General features: G+C 49.2%; 1 protein-coding gene across 1 annotated transcript in view; it reads left to right on the top strand.

Moving 5' to 3' along the window:
- Positions 1 to 16,686, top strand: part of CABLES1 (Cdk5 and Abl enzyme substrate 1) — a 105,620-nt gene that overhangs the window by 69,048 nt on the left and 19,886 nt on the right. The window contains exons 5-6 of the mRNA XM_082853170.1: positions 14,321 to 14,417; positions 16,135 to 16,291. Coding sequence (XP_082709296.1) covers positions 14,321 to 14,417; positions 16,135 to 16,291 — 254 coding nt within the window. The remainder of the gene's footprint in view (positions 1 to 14,320; positions 14,418 to 16,134; positions 16,292 to 16,686) is intronic.

The following is a 16,686-nucleotide window of genomic DNA, read 5'->3' as shown; positions in this document are numbered from 1 at the left end:
CCGTCAAGCCAAAGAGCAAACAGTTGAGTCCTGCGCAATGTACAGCTGGAGCACAGAGGGAAGAGTTGGGTGAATTCGGACAGAGGGATCGGGGAGTGCCCCCCACAGAAGGTGACGCTTCAGCTAGATTGCAAGTGTGAGGTGTCAGAGACGTGGGAAGGATATTCCAGCCTCAGCATTGACTCCCAAGGATGTTCGAGGCCACTCTGGCTCATGAACTTCCGGGCAGGGTCTCTATAATGCCTGACCTGTTGAGAGAATTCCATAAGGCGCCATCCCAGCTGTAATCCCATTGCTGAGGACACTGCAGGGTTCAGGCCTGTGTAGTGAGGGGAGGGGGAAGGAGTGGGGACAGAAAGAAGGGAGCTGTGCTGAGAGGCCTGGTCCTGGGACGTCACTGTCACAGACCCACCACCAAGCCTTCCCTGGGGTCTCAGTTGCCTCGCTGTCCAATGGGGAGGTTTGACTACACTCTCCAAAGATCCTGCCAGCTCAGAATGCTTGCCTCTGTGTTCGCATCCTCGTCTGCTTTGCCAACGTGGAAGCTGTAAGTCTGGCTGAACAAGGAGTTTATGAATGAAACGTACTGTTCACGTTCCCCATCCACCAACCATCAGCTACTTTTAGACCTCACATCTGAATAATTATTCTCTGTGCAGGTTTTTAAATGTACAGATCTAGTGACGTTCTGCAGTCTTATTTGGTACATTCTATTCTGGTATGGGCTAAGAGGATAGGTACTAACGCAACCCAGAGTTGAGAACAGTGTGAAATGTTTGGGGTCATTTTGCACGCTACCAGACTCATACAAAGCTGACAATAGGCTTATTCACCAAGTGATTTCCAGAGCTTCTGCTTGAAGCAGACCCCTCTGATTGCTTACCAACTACAGCAGTCTCCAAACTGTTCTTCCCTGCCCTGATTTACAGGTACAGCTATCTGAGAAAAGAGCGTATTTCCTTAGGATTCGCTGATTGTGTAGTCAGATATTGCGTGAACATAACAAATGCAGGTAATAACATAAGCTGAAAGGTAAATAATGCTTCCAGTGTTCCAGGCACTGTTCTGAGCTTTATAAACATTTGCTCATTTAATTTCCACAACAACCTCAGGAGGCAGATTCTCCAGTTATCATTTTACAGGTGCAGAGTCTGGGGCAGAGGGAAGCATGGCTGCAGCAGCAGAGGGAGGAGGTAGGGCAGGCAGGCTGGCTGCAGGCGCTGCTTTGGGGCCAGCTGACCCCCCCAGAGGCCATCCCGAAAGCGCTAATGCCCAGTGGATTCCCTGCAGCATCACTGCTTTGGGGCTGGGCTTGCTGGCTCAGGACCGGTGACACGCAGGCTTCACTGGCTGACAGATGTGCACTGGGTGACGCGGAGCTCTGTCATGTGCCGCAGGAAGACCACCTCCTGGGGACCCGGTGGCCATGGTGCTGGGTGGTGGCTTTGGAGGGTGCCCATTTACACTGCAGCCTGGGCTCCTCCTGCGCAAACCCCAGGCATCTCTGGGTGGAGTCTTGGGTGGAAAGTCATCTGTGTAATTCTCCCACGTGGGTATTTGTCAGCTGTAGAACAGGAAGGCATATGGTGGGGTGCGGGGCAGGGAGGGTAGGCACGTTCTCCAGGTGTCGACACCGTGCAGACACCCGGGCCGTGTGTGGGCGTCACTGGCTCGCGACCTTGATGGGCTGCTGGCTCACGTCTCCCCAGACCTTCCCAGCCACGCCCAGGTCCCCCCACAGGCCCACCAGGAAGCAGTTCCGGGACAGGTAAGGGTCTTCTACTGTCTTCATACTATGCATAGAAAAGGCTTCTCTGAGAAACTGTGCCGAACAGTTACATTAGAGGATTATTATTCGCAGCACCAGATACGTCTTCACTTTACAAAAGGCTTGATGACAGGGCTTTTGACGATTAAGAGCTTTGTTTCTTTTTTTTTTTTTTTGCGGTACGCGGGCCTCTCACTGTTGTGGCCCCTCCCGTTGCGGAGCACAGGCTCCGGACGCGCAGGCTCAGCGGCCATGGCTCACGGGCCCAGCCGCTCCGCGGCACGTGGGATCTTCCCGGACCGGGGCACAAACCCGTGTCTCCTGCATCGGCAGGCGGACTCTCAACCACTGCGCCACCAGGGAAGCCCTGTTTCTTTCTTGATACGCTTTCTTATTTTATTTCTTCAAATAGCATTGGATCTGCAGAGTTTGCTCACGCACAGCACTTCAGGAAGTCTTCCATTAGATGAAATAAGATGCTTCTAATCACTATCCATTGTCCCCGCTCTTTCACTTTAGGATTTCAGAGTCGTGCCTGTTGCCTGAACCCACAGGGGCGGTGATGGGCATGGAGGGGCAGAGCGCAGGGTCGGGTACACTCAGACAGCAGGATCATCGCTGACGGTTGGGGTGGGAGGGAGTGGAGTTAGGATAATTCACAGAATGTCCAGGAATGACAGAGAAACCAGTATAGACGCCCAGGAACAACCCAGTGGGAGGCCGTGCAGCCAGGACAAACATGCAGCCCAGTCCGGGGCTCCTCCTGTGGAAACGCTGCTGTTGACGCCTCCACCTGATGCCCGACGGACGCCCTGATCTCCCCGTGTGTTACTCACTTCTGTCTCCCGGCTTCGCTGAGTGTTCCCATGCCAGAACCGGGGTCACCCGCGGGGGTATGGGAAATGCAGTTTTCAGCCTTCCTGGGACTTGTGAGCCAGCCTTGGCCTCTGCCACTGGGACTCCCTGCAGAATCCACCTGCCCCCGAACTGGACCTGGGGAGGCCACCAAGGGACTCCAACCCCCAGCCCAGCATCAGCCCTGGGAGGGAGACCTCCGGGAGGCGAGGATCCATAGGAAGGGTCCTCAGAGGGTCCCCTCCCTCCCCGCACCATGATTCCCTGAAAGGAGACACGTTCTAATCAGACTCCATGGATGACTAAACCCCAGGATTCTGAGCTCAGCCACAAGCAGCACCACCACCAACCTGCAGCCCTCCAGCCGGGACCGAACCCGGACCTCTCCTCCAGGCCGCTTGCTCAGGCACCCCTCCCCAGGTCCTACCGCCCCCCTCCCAGGCCCCGCAGGAGTCCACTCATGTTCTGTGGGGCCTTTGCTTAGGCCTGTCATAGCGCTCACACAGGTATTTAACCTCTTTGTAGCTTGTCCTCACCCCCCTGAGGGCGTGACTCTGTCTTAGTCCAACAGCCGTCTCCACAGTGCTCAGTGCACAGTACTCCTTCCTGTGATGCTTGTTGAATGAACAAGTAGACGTGGTGTTTCTGAGGACTGTCCCCAGGCTATTAAAAGTGGCTAGCTTTATGAAGATACATCACTGCCCCGGCAAATGACGGCCACACCCTCTGCATCAGCAGGAGCAAGGGCTGTTTCCCGGGAGCCCTCAGCCTGGTACCTCGTCCTTGCGGCATCTCCATAGACGTGGTGCTGGACAGTCAGAAGGAAGGGCCTGGACGGTGCTAACAAGGATGCTCTGACATGGACCTCAGAACCCTGCTTCCCTGCGAGTCACTGTCACACCTGCAGTGAAAGTTGCTAAGCCCGGAGACGACAACAGAGGGCTTCCAGCTGCACCCGCGTGCAGGTGCCGAGCCCCATCAAGGTCCCCCAGCCCTACCTGCCCCGCCAGGTGTCTCTCCCACGTCCGCCTCACAGCCTGGACGGCACCACCAGCCAGGCACGCGGTGCTCCTTCAGAGTCGCTCACAGATGCTGCACCCTGCATGTTAAACCCCAGAGCACCGAGGCCTTTTGCTGAGGTCACGCCTGGCTTCTATGGTCTCTGCCAACCTCGGAGTTCCCTGGCTTTCAGCGGCTGGCTTACCCGGCCCTCAGTCAACTCAGGTCGCCGGAACGTCTCAGAACCGGCATCATGTGATCACAGTGTAAGTAACAGCCCCACTTTGAGCAGAGCAACACGTGATTTTCCTTTCACGTTTCCTGCTTTCGCTTATGGCAAGGGACACACTTTGGATTGAATCTAGCGTAGTGTTAGAGGGCCGTTTTCCCAGGTCAGTGCTGGGCAGGGGGACCTTCATCCCATCACTGGAGCCCCTCTCCACGTTTGGGGGGTGAACCGAAGCCTCTGCCTTTGTCCTTCTCACCACCACCCACGCGCACGCACGTGCACAACCTGGTCCTCACCGCCCTGCCCTTTCTGTGGCCCAGTGTGGCCGTCTGTACTCAGGTGCACGCGTTGGGAAGATGACGGGATGTACTGGCACGCTTAGATTGAAGATGAGCTACAGGCTGTGCTCACTCCTGTCAGATAACCAGCACTTGAGCCCACAGTCCCACGAATCATTACCAGGGATGGATTGCCTTTCAAAACAGCAGGCCTACTGGCTGACCTCGATAAGCAGAAGCCACTTACGCGGGCGTGGAAGTCCTTCCTGGACGTAAGGGCATCGCAACTTCTCCTCGGGGTGTCTCCCAGCTAATTCATTAAAGGACATCCGGCACGGACCATTTGCCAGCTAACGCCCGTTCATGTGAGCTCACTTACAGGGGGCACTCTTTAGCTCCGAAGATAGACTTTTAGAGCTAGAAGGAACTCGGAGACTGTCTAGTCCTGTGGTTTGCAGACTTTTTCTTTTTTCGCTGAAAAAAACCGTTCTTCTAACACAGGTTTACACAGAACACCAGTCAATAAAACCCCTAACATCAGAGTTATTCCAGAAAAGGGAGTGGGGATGAGAAGCCCACTCATGTCCACTCTGTCCCTCATGGCCCCATCAGTGAAACCACAGTCCTTATCCATCCCTGAAGCCAGGGAGCCATCGGCATGGGAGAGAGCTGGCTCGGACAGGATCCTGGTCCCAGCAAATTAACTAACCTTTCTGGTCCCAGGCTTACTCACCTATGAAATCGGCTATAATGTCAACCTCAGAATTCTGAGAACATTAACTAGAAAATTAGGTATGAACGCTCTGATCACCCTGCCAGCCTGTTAGTAGATACTCATTAAATGTTAACTTTGGTAACATGTTTGTCTGGTCACAGAGCTACTAGTCAGTCTTTCTAGGTGTGCCCCAACATGGCAAATCTCAATCCTGGTCATGGTGAGGTGGCCAGTGAGTGTTTCTACAAACAAAAGGGATTCATCTGCAGCTCTGCTTTTTTACTTGGTCTTTACATTGTTTTCCTCAATGGTACATGCTTATTTTTAAAAATCTGGAAAGTACATAAAAATAAAAGGAAGACTAAAAATTACTGAGCCTCACCTCAAAGGCATCATTAACATGTTGGTCTATTTCCTTCCAGTCTTTTTTTTCCCCCCTAGTGCAGGGGCTTATAGGGAATATGACAAGATGATTGTTTTGTTTTGATCTTTCTTGCTAGTGCTAAGAGGCCCTGCCAAACCCCACCTTTCAAAACAAGCGATTAGAAGCTGGTTGCTGAGAAGAGGAACAGATGTTGCCTGCCTTTTTCACTATAACTGAAACATCAAACCTTCCATAGCTGTAAACACTCTTCTCAGATTAAGCTTGTAAATTATGCCATTTTCTGGGAAGAGTCCCAGCCTTAAACCAGCTCCTCTTCTCTCAACCAGTTGCCAAGGCCTGTCTGAGCCTCGTTGCCTTTTATCCACATTAGTCATTGCCTTCTCTTTTCTAGCGTGGATTTGTGGTTTGGCTTGGCGACCCTCCACTTACGAAATGAATTGCAAGCAAGATGCTCGACTTTCCTAAGTAGGCAAACCCCACTTGATCAACAGCTCATCCACACCTCTAAGACCACTGCGCCTTCTCCGGCTCTCGGCCCTCACCCCATCATCCTCTGAGCTGCTGCGCCATCACCATGGGACCAGGAGTGGAAAATCTGGGAGCTGTAAAGGAATCTATGAGTTCAGAAGTAGAGAGAGCGAGAGGAAATTGTGAAAAAATAGGAACAGCTTGGAAGGAAGGATCCTGAGAAGGAAAAGGAGGCTCAGAGAGGGAGGTGGAAATAAGGCAAACTTGACCTCTTTTAAAATGTTATGGAGGGTCAGCCCCAAACCGGGAAACCACGAGACAAGCCCAACTTTCTCTTATTTCTTCGCCCTCTTACCCCCTCTGACCTGCTCCTCCTGCAACCACAGCTCTTGATGGTACTCTTGGGCTAGTGCAGTTACATTGTAGGCCAAAAGGGCATTGTGTGGGCTAATGGCCATTCATAACATCGTGTCAGTGGGAAGTGCATTCTGAGTTCCAGAGGACCGACTCATAAGCTTTTGGATAACAACCCACTGCTGAGGGGGAGATGCAGGCATTGTATTGAGGACCAGCCCCAGGACTGTGCATAACGGGAGTGACGTGGGTACCCACACGTTCTTATTTCCTGAAACATATGGACATCAGTAAGCATTTCTGTATGTACGGATCCAAACAAAAGGAATTAGGAATGAACCCAGTTAACCTGTGATTCGAGGCTATGTAAAATAACCAAGCTAGTAATTTCAGCAAAAAACAGTTTCTGAGACGTGTGTGGGTACAGACCCATTCAGATAACCACACCTGATTGAAAGTCACTGGGTTAGTTTTATTGTAAATGTATCAGAGACCATGTGATGAAGAAAATGGCGTCCCAGTGGAGCACAAGGTATCTCAGGGGGCGTGTTTTAAAATAGCAGCTTCCACATGGTGTTTATGTCCTTAGCTTTTTGGCATTGGGGCATTTCAGATGAGGTCATCCTCTTGGGTCCATTTCCTGAGTTGATTATTTGGTGACACAGAGAACAGCTTCTTCTATTTTTAGAGAGAGCCTCTAAGCCTAAATGCTGCCTGCCTGGCTCCCAGCCCATCCCCCCCTTCCTCCCCACCCATTTTCCCAAAAGACATCTCTTTTCGTTGTGGAAAATTGCACATTCACAAATTGTGTTTCTTTCCTCACACCAAGCATATTTCCACACAGAGACAGATTCAGGAATGAGCTCATGGATGAATCATGCTATTACCCCGCTGTTTATAGGAGCTGCCTTTAGACAAAGATTTTGGTGTAAGCTGTGTTACGGTCCCTTCATTGTCTGCCAGTTACCGAAGCCGGGTAGAGGGATGGTTTATCAATGAAGTGCTGAGTGTGAGAGGGGCTGGGCTTCTGGACTAAAAGCTGCTTGGATTTCACTTTTTCCTGTCATTCCTGGGCCTTGTTCCATCGACTGAACTGTGATATTATAATGTTCTGCTCTGATACAAGGAAGCAGACCCAATCCAAGATGGCAGCTGTACGGTATCTGAAGAAGCGACAGTTAGGACCACTTAGACTATGATAAATGCTGTGTGGTTGAGTTCCAGTGGATGTATGATCTCTTAATTAAAATGAGCTCACAAGTGGTATTTTCTTTCCTAATCCAGCTTTCAAGCTTTGCTTTCTTTACAGCAAATCTCTCTTTTTTTTTTTTTTTTTTTTTAGGACGCAGAAATCCTGTTAATATTTAACTGGCTTTTTTTTGTTGAATTTTTGAATTTTATTTTATTTATTTTTTTAGACAGCAGGTTCTCATTAGTTATCTATTTTATACATATTAGTGTATATGTGTCGTTCCCAATTAACTGGCTTTTAAATTATTTACACATCAAAGTGCTCAACCTATTGTGATTCTTTAAAGAGCAGGTGTCCAGTGGAGCTCCGGGCTGGCATTCCAAGGTCTTGACCTTGGGCCTCCACGAGAGGAATGATTAGGGACAGAAGTAAGGCCATCCCCACCTTGGAAGCAGAAAACCCTGGAAACTAGTTAATTGATCACACACACACTTGTTCCATCTACTTCCCAGGGGTTAAGTATTTGAATCTTTTTTTTTTCCTTTTTTAAGTAAGAGGAATGTTGGTTCATTGCTCCCTAAGGAAAGGGCCTTAGCTTGAATTTCTTGTTATCTCATAGGGAATTTTATTTGATCAGTTCCATGCATTATGGCTCAGTGAGCTTTAAAAAAAGGAAACGCAAGATCATTTTGCCTATTACACAAGATGAAATCAGGAGTTGGCCACTGTGTGATGAATAGCGACCTGGGGAACCCCCTTTGGGCACCAGGATATCTAGACTGGCCATCTGCTTGGACCGGATGACTTCACAACTGTGAAATCATGTACATTCACTTTATGCCGTGGGAGCCGAAACTAAGAGGTCCGGCGGTTTCCAGCCATGAAGCTACAGGCTTTCAGGAGAGCTGCATTAAATGACTTCCAGTGCTGTCCTGTGAAGGATGGGTTTACACCCCCAAAAAGAACCAACCTACATTTCTGCTCCTTGCTTAAGGGTACAACTGCTGATTGGCTGTGTCCCCAAATGCGTTTTCATCTTCTGTTTTAATCTCCCCGCAATCTTCTGCGAGCCCCTCCCCCATCCCCCCTTGAACCGCTGCCATCCACTCCCCAACCCATCGGCCACATGTTGTAAAAAAAATCTTTGAGCTGAGTTTTCAAAGCATGTTTATTGCCTACAGCCTCTGCAAAAGTTAACAGACTTGAATAGAATGAGAAATGAGCTCTTGTACCTAAATAAGTCGGAGCTGTAGCATCACCCAGGCCTGTGGAAGAGAAGGAATCAGACCTTGGCATTGTCCAGTTTCTTAACTAGTGGTCTGTTAGTGCATCTGCCCAAATGAGATTTTCTCCTATGATCTGACTGACCATGTTTGTCTCTGAGCGCAAGCTATAGCATTTAAACCTTAATGCATACAGTTTTGGACAATATCCACATCTGGTATTTGAACTTGGCTTCATTCTATTTTCAGAAGGAGGTAGAACATAAATAAATTAATATTTGAACTCTAGAGGTATCTGGGAAAAGATAATCTTCTTGGCTTTTCAAAGAAATAGAAAAGTCCAACTTCAGTTTGCTTTTAATTACTTTCAGCTGTAGTTCTATTCTCCAGCTCAACCTCTTGGTACTGGAGGGTTAATGCTGGCATTTGAGCCAAAGAGATATTTCTATTTTCATACACCATTTTAATGAGAATTCAAAAGGATCATCTTAGAAAACATCAAGATTTTATCACTACTCCTCTGGGACTTCTGCTTAATTCTTTTCTCACTGGCGACTCTCTTTGGATGAACCAGCAACACCATTCAGCATTCCCTTCTGTGGTTGGCTTCAACCCTTGGCTCCCAAAACAGTGGGGCATCAAGGACCACGGGTCTTTTGCTTGCTTGACACTTACATGTAAGTCCTGAGCAGTTACTTTGTCTGTAAATTAGGTGTCACGATGTGAAGTTACAGTTTATGTAAGTCAAACAGACGACAGCAGTTTCGTATGGTTCTTGTTAACGTACTCATCCCTCAGGATCCACGGGGAGTTGGTTCCAGGACCCCCGGTGGAAGCAGAATCCACGGATGCTCAAGTCCCTTATATAAAATGGCACAGTATTTGTATATAACCTACACACATCCTCTTGCATACTTTGAATCATCTCTAGGTTACTTAGACTACCTAATACAATGTAGATGCTGTGTCAGTAGTTACCAGCATAGGGCAAATTCAAGTTTTGCTTTTTGGAACTTTCTGGAATTTTTTTCCAAATGTTTTTGATCCAAGATTGGTTGAATCCATGGATGTAGAACCTGCGGATACGGAGGGCCAACTGTATACGTTTCAGCAGCTCTTATGAGAGGACTTAGCTAAGGCACCTCGAGAAGTTTGTCAGTCTCTTTTGAAAGAAGTATTTTTTATATCCTGAGAGTCTCAATATATACAATTCAAAAGCTGTTAAAAGAGACCAGCATTACGGAAATAGATTTGATGTGTTTCATTTTCCGTGCATACGTGGCTGTGTAAGTGGATGTGTGTACGTGGGCACTCTTAATTCAATGCCGCCAAAACGGCAGCCCCGAAGTTAGTAACAACCCCTTCCTGAATCTGAGGCAGAAAAAATGGAAAAGTGTGCCCTCACCTGCCACCAGGAAGCAGTCAATTTTCTAGAGCAGTTATGATATTTCTAACCAGGTCAGTGAAGTTTCTGAAATGTGAGTGTAGCCAATACAGGTGCACCAGCTTTGGTGTACAAGAAATGCGGCATTTTTTTTTTTTTAGTTTATGTAATATAAATAATATCAACTCCCTTCTACAAGGCTGGAGGGAAATTCAGACTTAATGATCACTGCGCACCCCCTTCTCCCCTCCAGGATGCACAAAGGACCCGAAATGCTGTGAACTTGGGGAGCACTGTCGCTCATTGTTCATTGGTGTGCTCTGGCTCCATCCACAGGGTCCTGCTTCTGTCCCCCTGCCCACTCTGGGTCTCTTCTGTGAGCTGGGGCCTGGGATGGAGACATCCCCAGAGGCAATGGGAAGAAAGTGGCCAGGCCACTGCAAAAAGGCTGACTTATTAGTCCAGTCCAGTAGCCACATGTGGCTATTTAAATTTTAACTAAAATTACCCAAAATTAACAATTCAGTTTCTCAGTCAACTGGTCACACTGCAAGGGCTCCGTTGCCACAGGGGGCTCGTGGATGCCCTGCAGGACAGCTCAGATGGAGGAGATTCCCTCACTGTGGGAGTTGCTGTTGGGCTATAATAAGCAGTGCGTGTTTTCTCAGTAGCCGGTGAGGGTGGGTGCACTATTCTCCTGGCTTACCTTCTTTCTCGGCATGCCGTAGTTATTTAGAAAGTAGAAAGATACAAGCGAAGCACCAGCGGGAAGGGTGGCTGCAAGAAGCAGAAGGGCACAGTAATTCTCGAAAGATGAGTGCCCGCAGTCACGGGTAGTGGAGTTTTGCCCGTCACGCTTTCTCTTCCGTATGGTCCAAAGTGTCCAGGAGCCGCTTGGACAGTCTAAGAATCCCTGTTCCTTTAAATGGGACTTGGGGTCTGTCTCACGGAGAGGAGTCTTGCATTTCATGTGTGCACAAGAAGTATAACTTTTCTTATGGCTCCATTTCCCACGGGGGAGGAGTGAAACAGAAGAGTGTGGAGTGAAGGTGGCTGGTTTGGTTCTGCGAACAGGGATGTGTACGTCCAGTATCGAGGGGCCAGCTGGCAAAGGCGAAGGCAAAGCTGCCCCAGGGAAGCAGTGAGCCTGGGAGCAAACTGAGACAGAAGCAAAGGGGCACGATGGAAAACCACCCACCTTCTGTGCTGTCTTTGTGAACCAACAAAGAGTCAGACTAGCTCCGTTCAGTAAAGCACTTCTTTAAGCATCTTCACACATCAGACACCAAGTAGACAGGATACAGACATGGATTGAGACTCTGTACCTGCCTGTAGCCAGCTCTCCATCCAGGAGCGCTCTTGTTTTTTCATTTGTATTTTGTATTGGAGCATAGTTGTCTAACAATATTGTATTAGTTTCAGGTGTACAGCAGGGTGATTCAGTTATACATATACATGTATCTATTCTTTTTCAACAGGAGCACTCTTAATAGGGGCCTATTTTAATACTCCTTATTTATTTTGGTCTTCTCATCCCATAAAGATGTTCCCTGCCTTTGTATTAGTTTCAGTCCTAAATAACATTCTCCATCTGGGTGAAGTGGAAACAAGGAGACAGTTCTTTGGGAGCTGGGAATTTGAGGCACGTGCTTGCTGGGTTAGGCTTTGGAAAAGCGGTAAGTCCGCAGAAGCACGCCGTGGGTCCTTTAACCAAAGGCCAGGCTGTGCTTCTTTGTACCAGCTCAGCCCCTGGTCTTCCGCCATTGGGCCTCTCCATCCTTTCCCGCCACTGCTATTTTTGCCTCCATGTCTTGTCGGGTTCTTGCTCTGAAGGCATTTCCCTTTTTAGCTGCCCTGGTGCAGTCATCGTCTCCATCCTTAATTGCTTGAGGAAGTCTTTTGAGAGCTGCCCCGATGGCTCATGTAGGAGGTGAGGCAGCTGGGCACGTGGTCTCTGGGTACCTGAGGTCCTGAGGTTCTGGTGGCCTTGCTGAGCCCTGCTCTGCTCCAGCCCACCTGGTCCTTCCAGTTTTGGATTTGAGGCCAATAACTGGAAAACAGGTCTCTCTGTTGGCATGGCATGTTCATAAAGTGATATGACTCACATCAGCCTGGACCTCAGAGCCCTCGGTGGGTGTGGCCCCAGCAGAGGAGGCCCCTGCGGGAGAACTCAGACACATCCCGAGAGCGCTTCTGTTGCTCAGAACATCTTAGGGGCTCTCGAGGGGGTGATTTGCACCTTCTAACGAAGTATTTGCAATTCTGTGGGTTACTGTCCTGTTCGGTACTGTCCTTAAGGGGCGAGTTTGATGTTTGGAATACCTGAAGTCATTTACAGTGAAATCTGGTCAGTTGGGGTGGGGGGACACTGATTCAGCTAGTAAGTGTTCAAGGTTTTAAAAAATATTATAGGGCTTCCCTGGCGGCGCAGTGGTTGAGAGTCTGCCTGCTGATGCAGGGGACACGGGTTCGTGCCCCGGTCCGGGAAGATCCCACATGCTGCGGAGCGGCTGGGCCCGTGAGCCATGGCCGCTGAGCCTGCGGGTCCGGAGCCTGTGCTCCACAGCGGGAGAGGCCACAGCAGTGAGAGGCCTGCGTACCGCAGAAAAATAAATAAATAAATAAATAAATAAATAAAATAAAAATATTATATATACACACCCAAACACACATACATACACATGCACTGTATATATATATGTAAAGTTTGAAGACTGGAATGGGTTGGTTGTTTTTTGTTGTCGTTGTTGTTTTCTCCATGACGTTAGTGTTCATTCCAAAAGGAGTTCCAGAGAAATCCTGAGCTTGACACGACCTTGGCCTCCCAAGGAGACTACCTTAGAAAATATTGTACTTACTAGATGCAGGTCTTGGGTGTTTCTTACGGAAACTAATCAGATAGGATTAGGGAGTCAGTTCACACGTGGGACGCCCATAGACAAGGATGACTGCTCAACAAAGTGAGAGAATACTTTTTTTTTTCCTCCTTAGGAGCGGCCTCTTGTCTCTTCCCCGCCTCTCACCCGGCTCCCTTTCTCTCTTTCCATGATTCCTTCACCTTTGGCCTGGAGAGTCTTGCCTTTACATTTTGTTCATTCTTGCTTAGGTTGTAGGAGACACCCCTGAATGGGGTGCCTCCCTCCAGCCCACACGGCAAGGTGCTGCCAGCCTGGGGCGGCTTTGACTGATAAGCACCGTGTGGTAGAGCCAAGCTGAAGAGAGAGCTTCCAAACGTAGCTGCAATTTGGAATCACCTGGGGAGCGTTTAAAACTCCTGCCACCCACGTCCAACTGAATCAGAATGAATGTCTGGGGATGGGAGCCAGACACAGTACAGGCGTACCTCGTTTTGTTGTGCTTCACAGATACTGCGTTTCTGTGGGTTTTTTTTTTCACAAATTGAAGGTTTGTGGCAACCTTGCATTGTCAGATGATGGTGAGCATTTTTTAGCAATATTTTTTAATTAAGGTATGTACATTGTTTTTTTAGACATAATGCTATTTCACACTTAATGGACTACAGCATACTGTAAACATAACTTTTATAAGCACTGGGAGACCAAAAAATTCATGTGACTCGCTTTATTGCAATATTTGCATTACAGGGGTGATCTGGAACTGAACCCGCAGTATCTCTGAGCCTGTAGTTTGTCAAAGTTCCCAGGTGATTCTAACAAGCAGCGAAAGTCTGAGAACTACTGTAAGCGGGGGGATTGTCCATGGAAATGTGAGCAGTTACCCCTGAGCAGAGGCACAGCCAGCCCGAGGCCACGTGCTGCACAAGATACAGCGTTAGATGCAAAACCGGTCTCTACAGCCCACTGTTAGGGTGACCTCGGTGAGCTGTCTATCTGCTCTGGGCTCTCTTTTCTCATCTGTAAAATAGGAAAATAATTGCAATGCCTGTCTGATAGGATGATTTTAAAGAATGAAATGGAGGATGTGTGAAAGTCTTTGTAAATTGTGAAGTGCTCTATAAATGCTTGCTGTTAACACCAGAGATTATTCTTTTATAGAAAGATAATCATTGTCTAAGTGGTCTGGCAAGGAAGCTGGGGTCGCTATTGTGGCCTTAATTCCTTCGTTACTAGTAGTAAAGCTGAGAACTCTTTAGGGTAAGAATTTCTTTCTCCCATCTAATAGGGGGGTGGCAGGGAGAGCTGGTCTCCCCCTGGCTTCCGGTTAGCCGACCAGCTAAGAGCCAATGGCCTTGCCGAGCGGGAAGGGACATCGGTAATCCATTGGCTTCTGAGCCTGACTCTCGTCTTCAGGCTCTCTGTTCGATCGGATTTCGTTTATTTCAAAGTGGGTAGAACTACCTACCCACAGAGTGTCGCTGAGAAGGAGGGACAAAGAGGGGGTCTCATCCAGCAGGGCTCTGTAGTGTCCCGTCAGGAGACATCTCTGTGGCTCCTTTGGGTGCAAACAGAACCATTTTTATCCTCGGCTTGTCCCCCCCCCCCCCCCCAGGGATTTGAAATTGGACGGAGGGAGACAGTCAGCAGGAGCGGTGAGCCTGAAAGAGATCATTGGCCTGGAAGGCGTGGAGCTGGGCGCTGACGGGAAGGTAAGGCTGCCTGGCTTACAGGCCACCAGCTTGTTCGACAGACACCGCAAGGGTCAGGAAGCAGAGGCTGTGTGATGGACCACGAACTGCGCTCGTGCTGGTTAACCCGATGTGGGACACGTTTCTGGGTGCGTGACGCCAGCCTGTCCCCGATCCCGGGTGTGCACGTGGGTTAAATAGCAGCACAGCTATTTCGCCACTAATGCTGGTCCTGACCCGTTCAGTCACCCGCTCTTATCCTCAGGGGATATGTTCCAAGACCCCCCGTGGATGCCTAAAACCTTGGGTGGTACAGAACCCTATGTATACCATATTTTCCCCTATACATGCATACCAATAAGAAAGTTTAATTTATAAATTAGGCACAGTAAGAGAATATCCGAATTGCCAGCATCACTACTTTTGTGCTTTGGGGCCACTATTAAGTGAAATAAGGGTCACTTGAACACAAGCCCTGTGGTACCATGATAGTCAATCTGATAACCGAGATGGCTACTCAGTGACTAAGGGATGGGATCAGCTGGACAGAGGGATGATTCGCATCCCGGGCAGGTCGGTGCTAGATTTCATCATACTACTCTGAATGGCGCACAATGTAAAGCTCATGAATTGCCTGTTTCTGGAATTTTCCATTTAATATTTTTGGACCATGAGTAACTGAAATTGTGGGTAAGGGGAGACTACTTTATCTCACACACACACACATGCGTGAGTGCACACAGGTGCATGTTCCAGGATGGAGTGGCGGGTGGTTTGAACAAGCATTGACGGTGGTGAAGGCAGGCAGCAATCCCACTACTAGACAGTGTTTTTTGCTCCCCATGGTCCTGAGAGGCTAAGAGTCCCTCGGCCTGAGAGAGTGGCCACCGAGCAGGGGACTGTCACATCCCACTTTCATCCACAATTCACTGAGCTGCTAGGTTGAAGTCTAAGAAGGGAAGGTTGAAATATGAACTTGACCTTTTTGTGCCGGATGCAGGCAGTCTTTGTAAACACTCCCAAAGCCTGTTTATGGAGACGACGCAAGTGTGTCTTTGGAGAAGTCGTCCAGTGTAGCTTGCTTGTAGGTAAAGCTGCTGGGGCAGCAAACGACCTACCCGTCACCCCTCCCGCAGAACAGCTGGTCACCCCCGTGCCCAAATGACATCGGCCTTGAGCTCACGTGTCGGGGTGTATGAGCCGTGTTTCTCCAAGTGGGTGAAAAGAAAAACACGTGTTGCCTCTTCATTCCTGAAGGTTGAGTGTTCACAGAGGAAGGAGGGAGGATGAAGTGAGATGAGCATCATAGACACAGCATCTGCCAGAGGACCATGGGAGGGCACAGCCCCTTATCCGAGACTCTTGGGACCCGATATTCTAGAATTCTGCACTTGGTGGATTAGAAAAAGTACCACGATGTATGCCTCTTGTGTTAGACAACATCCTAGCAGCTTCCGCGATAGTACCTTGTTATCAGACACACTAATATCTCTGCCCCATAACATGAATATTCACGCCAAGTGGGATAAATTGAAACTACAGATGGCCTCTAGTCAGTCCAGTTTAGGTTTTGGCACAAATGAGTGCCAAACAAATTTCATTTTTCGGACCTTGGATTTTAGAATTGCAGCGATGAGAATAGGGACATGAACTTGGCGTGGCAACGCAGCTTGGTCAGAACGCAAACCTAACACTGCCCGGGGTTAATCACCGGCCCGTTTTTGTCTTCACCTTTTAGACTGTTTCTTATACCCAGTTTCTGTTACCCACGAACGCCTTTGGAGCGCGGAGAAACACCTTAGACTCCATGTCCGCCTTCTCCCAGCTCCGTACCCTGAGCCACCGCAGCCTCTCCATCGGCCGGGCGAGCAGCACCCAGGGGAGCCTCGACGCAGGTAAGCTGGGGCCTGGCTGGTCTGGGTAGCTTGCAGCAGGAGGTGCCTTGGTGGACAGTGTGGCTCGGGTCTCCCTGTGCACATTGGAAGACAGGTGCCCTGGAGCGTGAGCTCATCCTGCAGGGGACGGGACTTTTGGGCAAGCCGATTGCGGGCCAGGCAGGCTCACAACCCTGCCGAGGGGCGAGCTCTTTAACGAGAGGCCTCAGTCGCCAGCCCCTGAGCTCCCACGAGGAGACATGCCCAGGCCGCCTTGCAGAGATGGCTAGACTCCCCGGCTTCTCTCCACCACTCTGCTGCTCATCTCTCCAAGTACCCGGTTCTTGCCTACATTCTCCTAGTCCTCAGGTTTGGCCTTTCTTCAAATAATTGGGCCATACACGTACCATCAGGCG

Source organism: Leucopleurus acutus (genome assembly GCF_964270905.1).
Source record: "Leucopleurus acutus genome assembly, chromosome: 13".
In the NCBI taxonomy this organism is placed as follows: domain Eukaryota; kingdom Metazoa; phylum Chordata; class Mammalia; order Artiodactyla; family Delphinidae; genus Leucopleurus; species Leucopleurus acutus.
The sequence above is the reverse complement of the archived record's forward strand: the minus strand, read 5'-3'. Positions and strand labels throughout refer to the sequence as shown.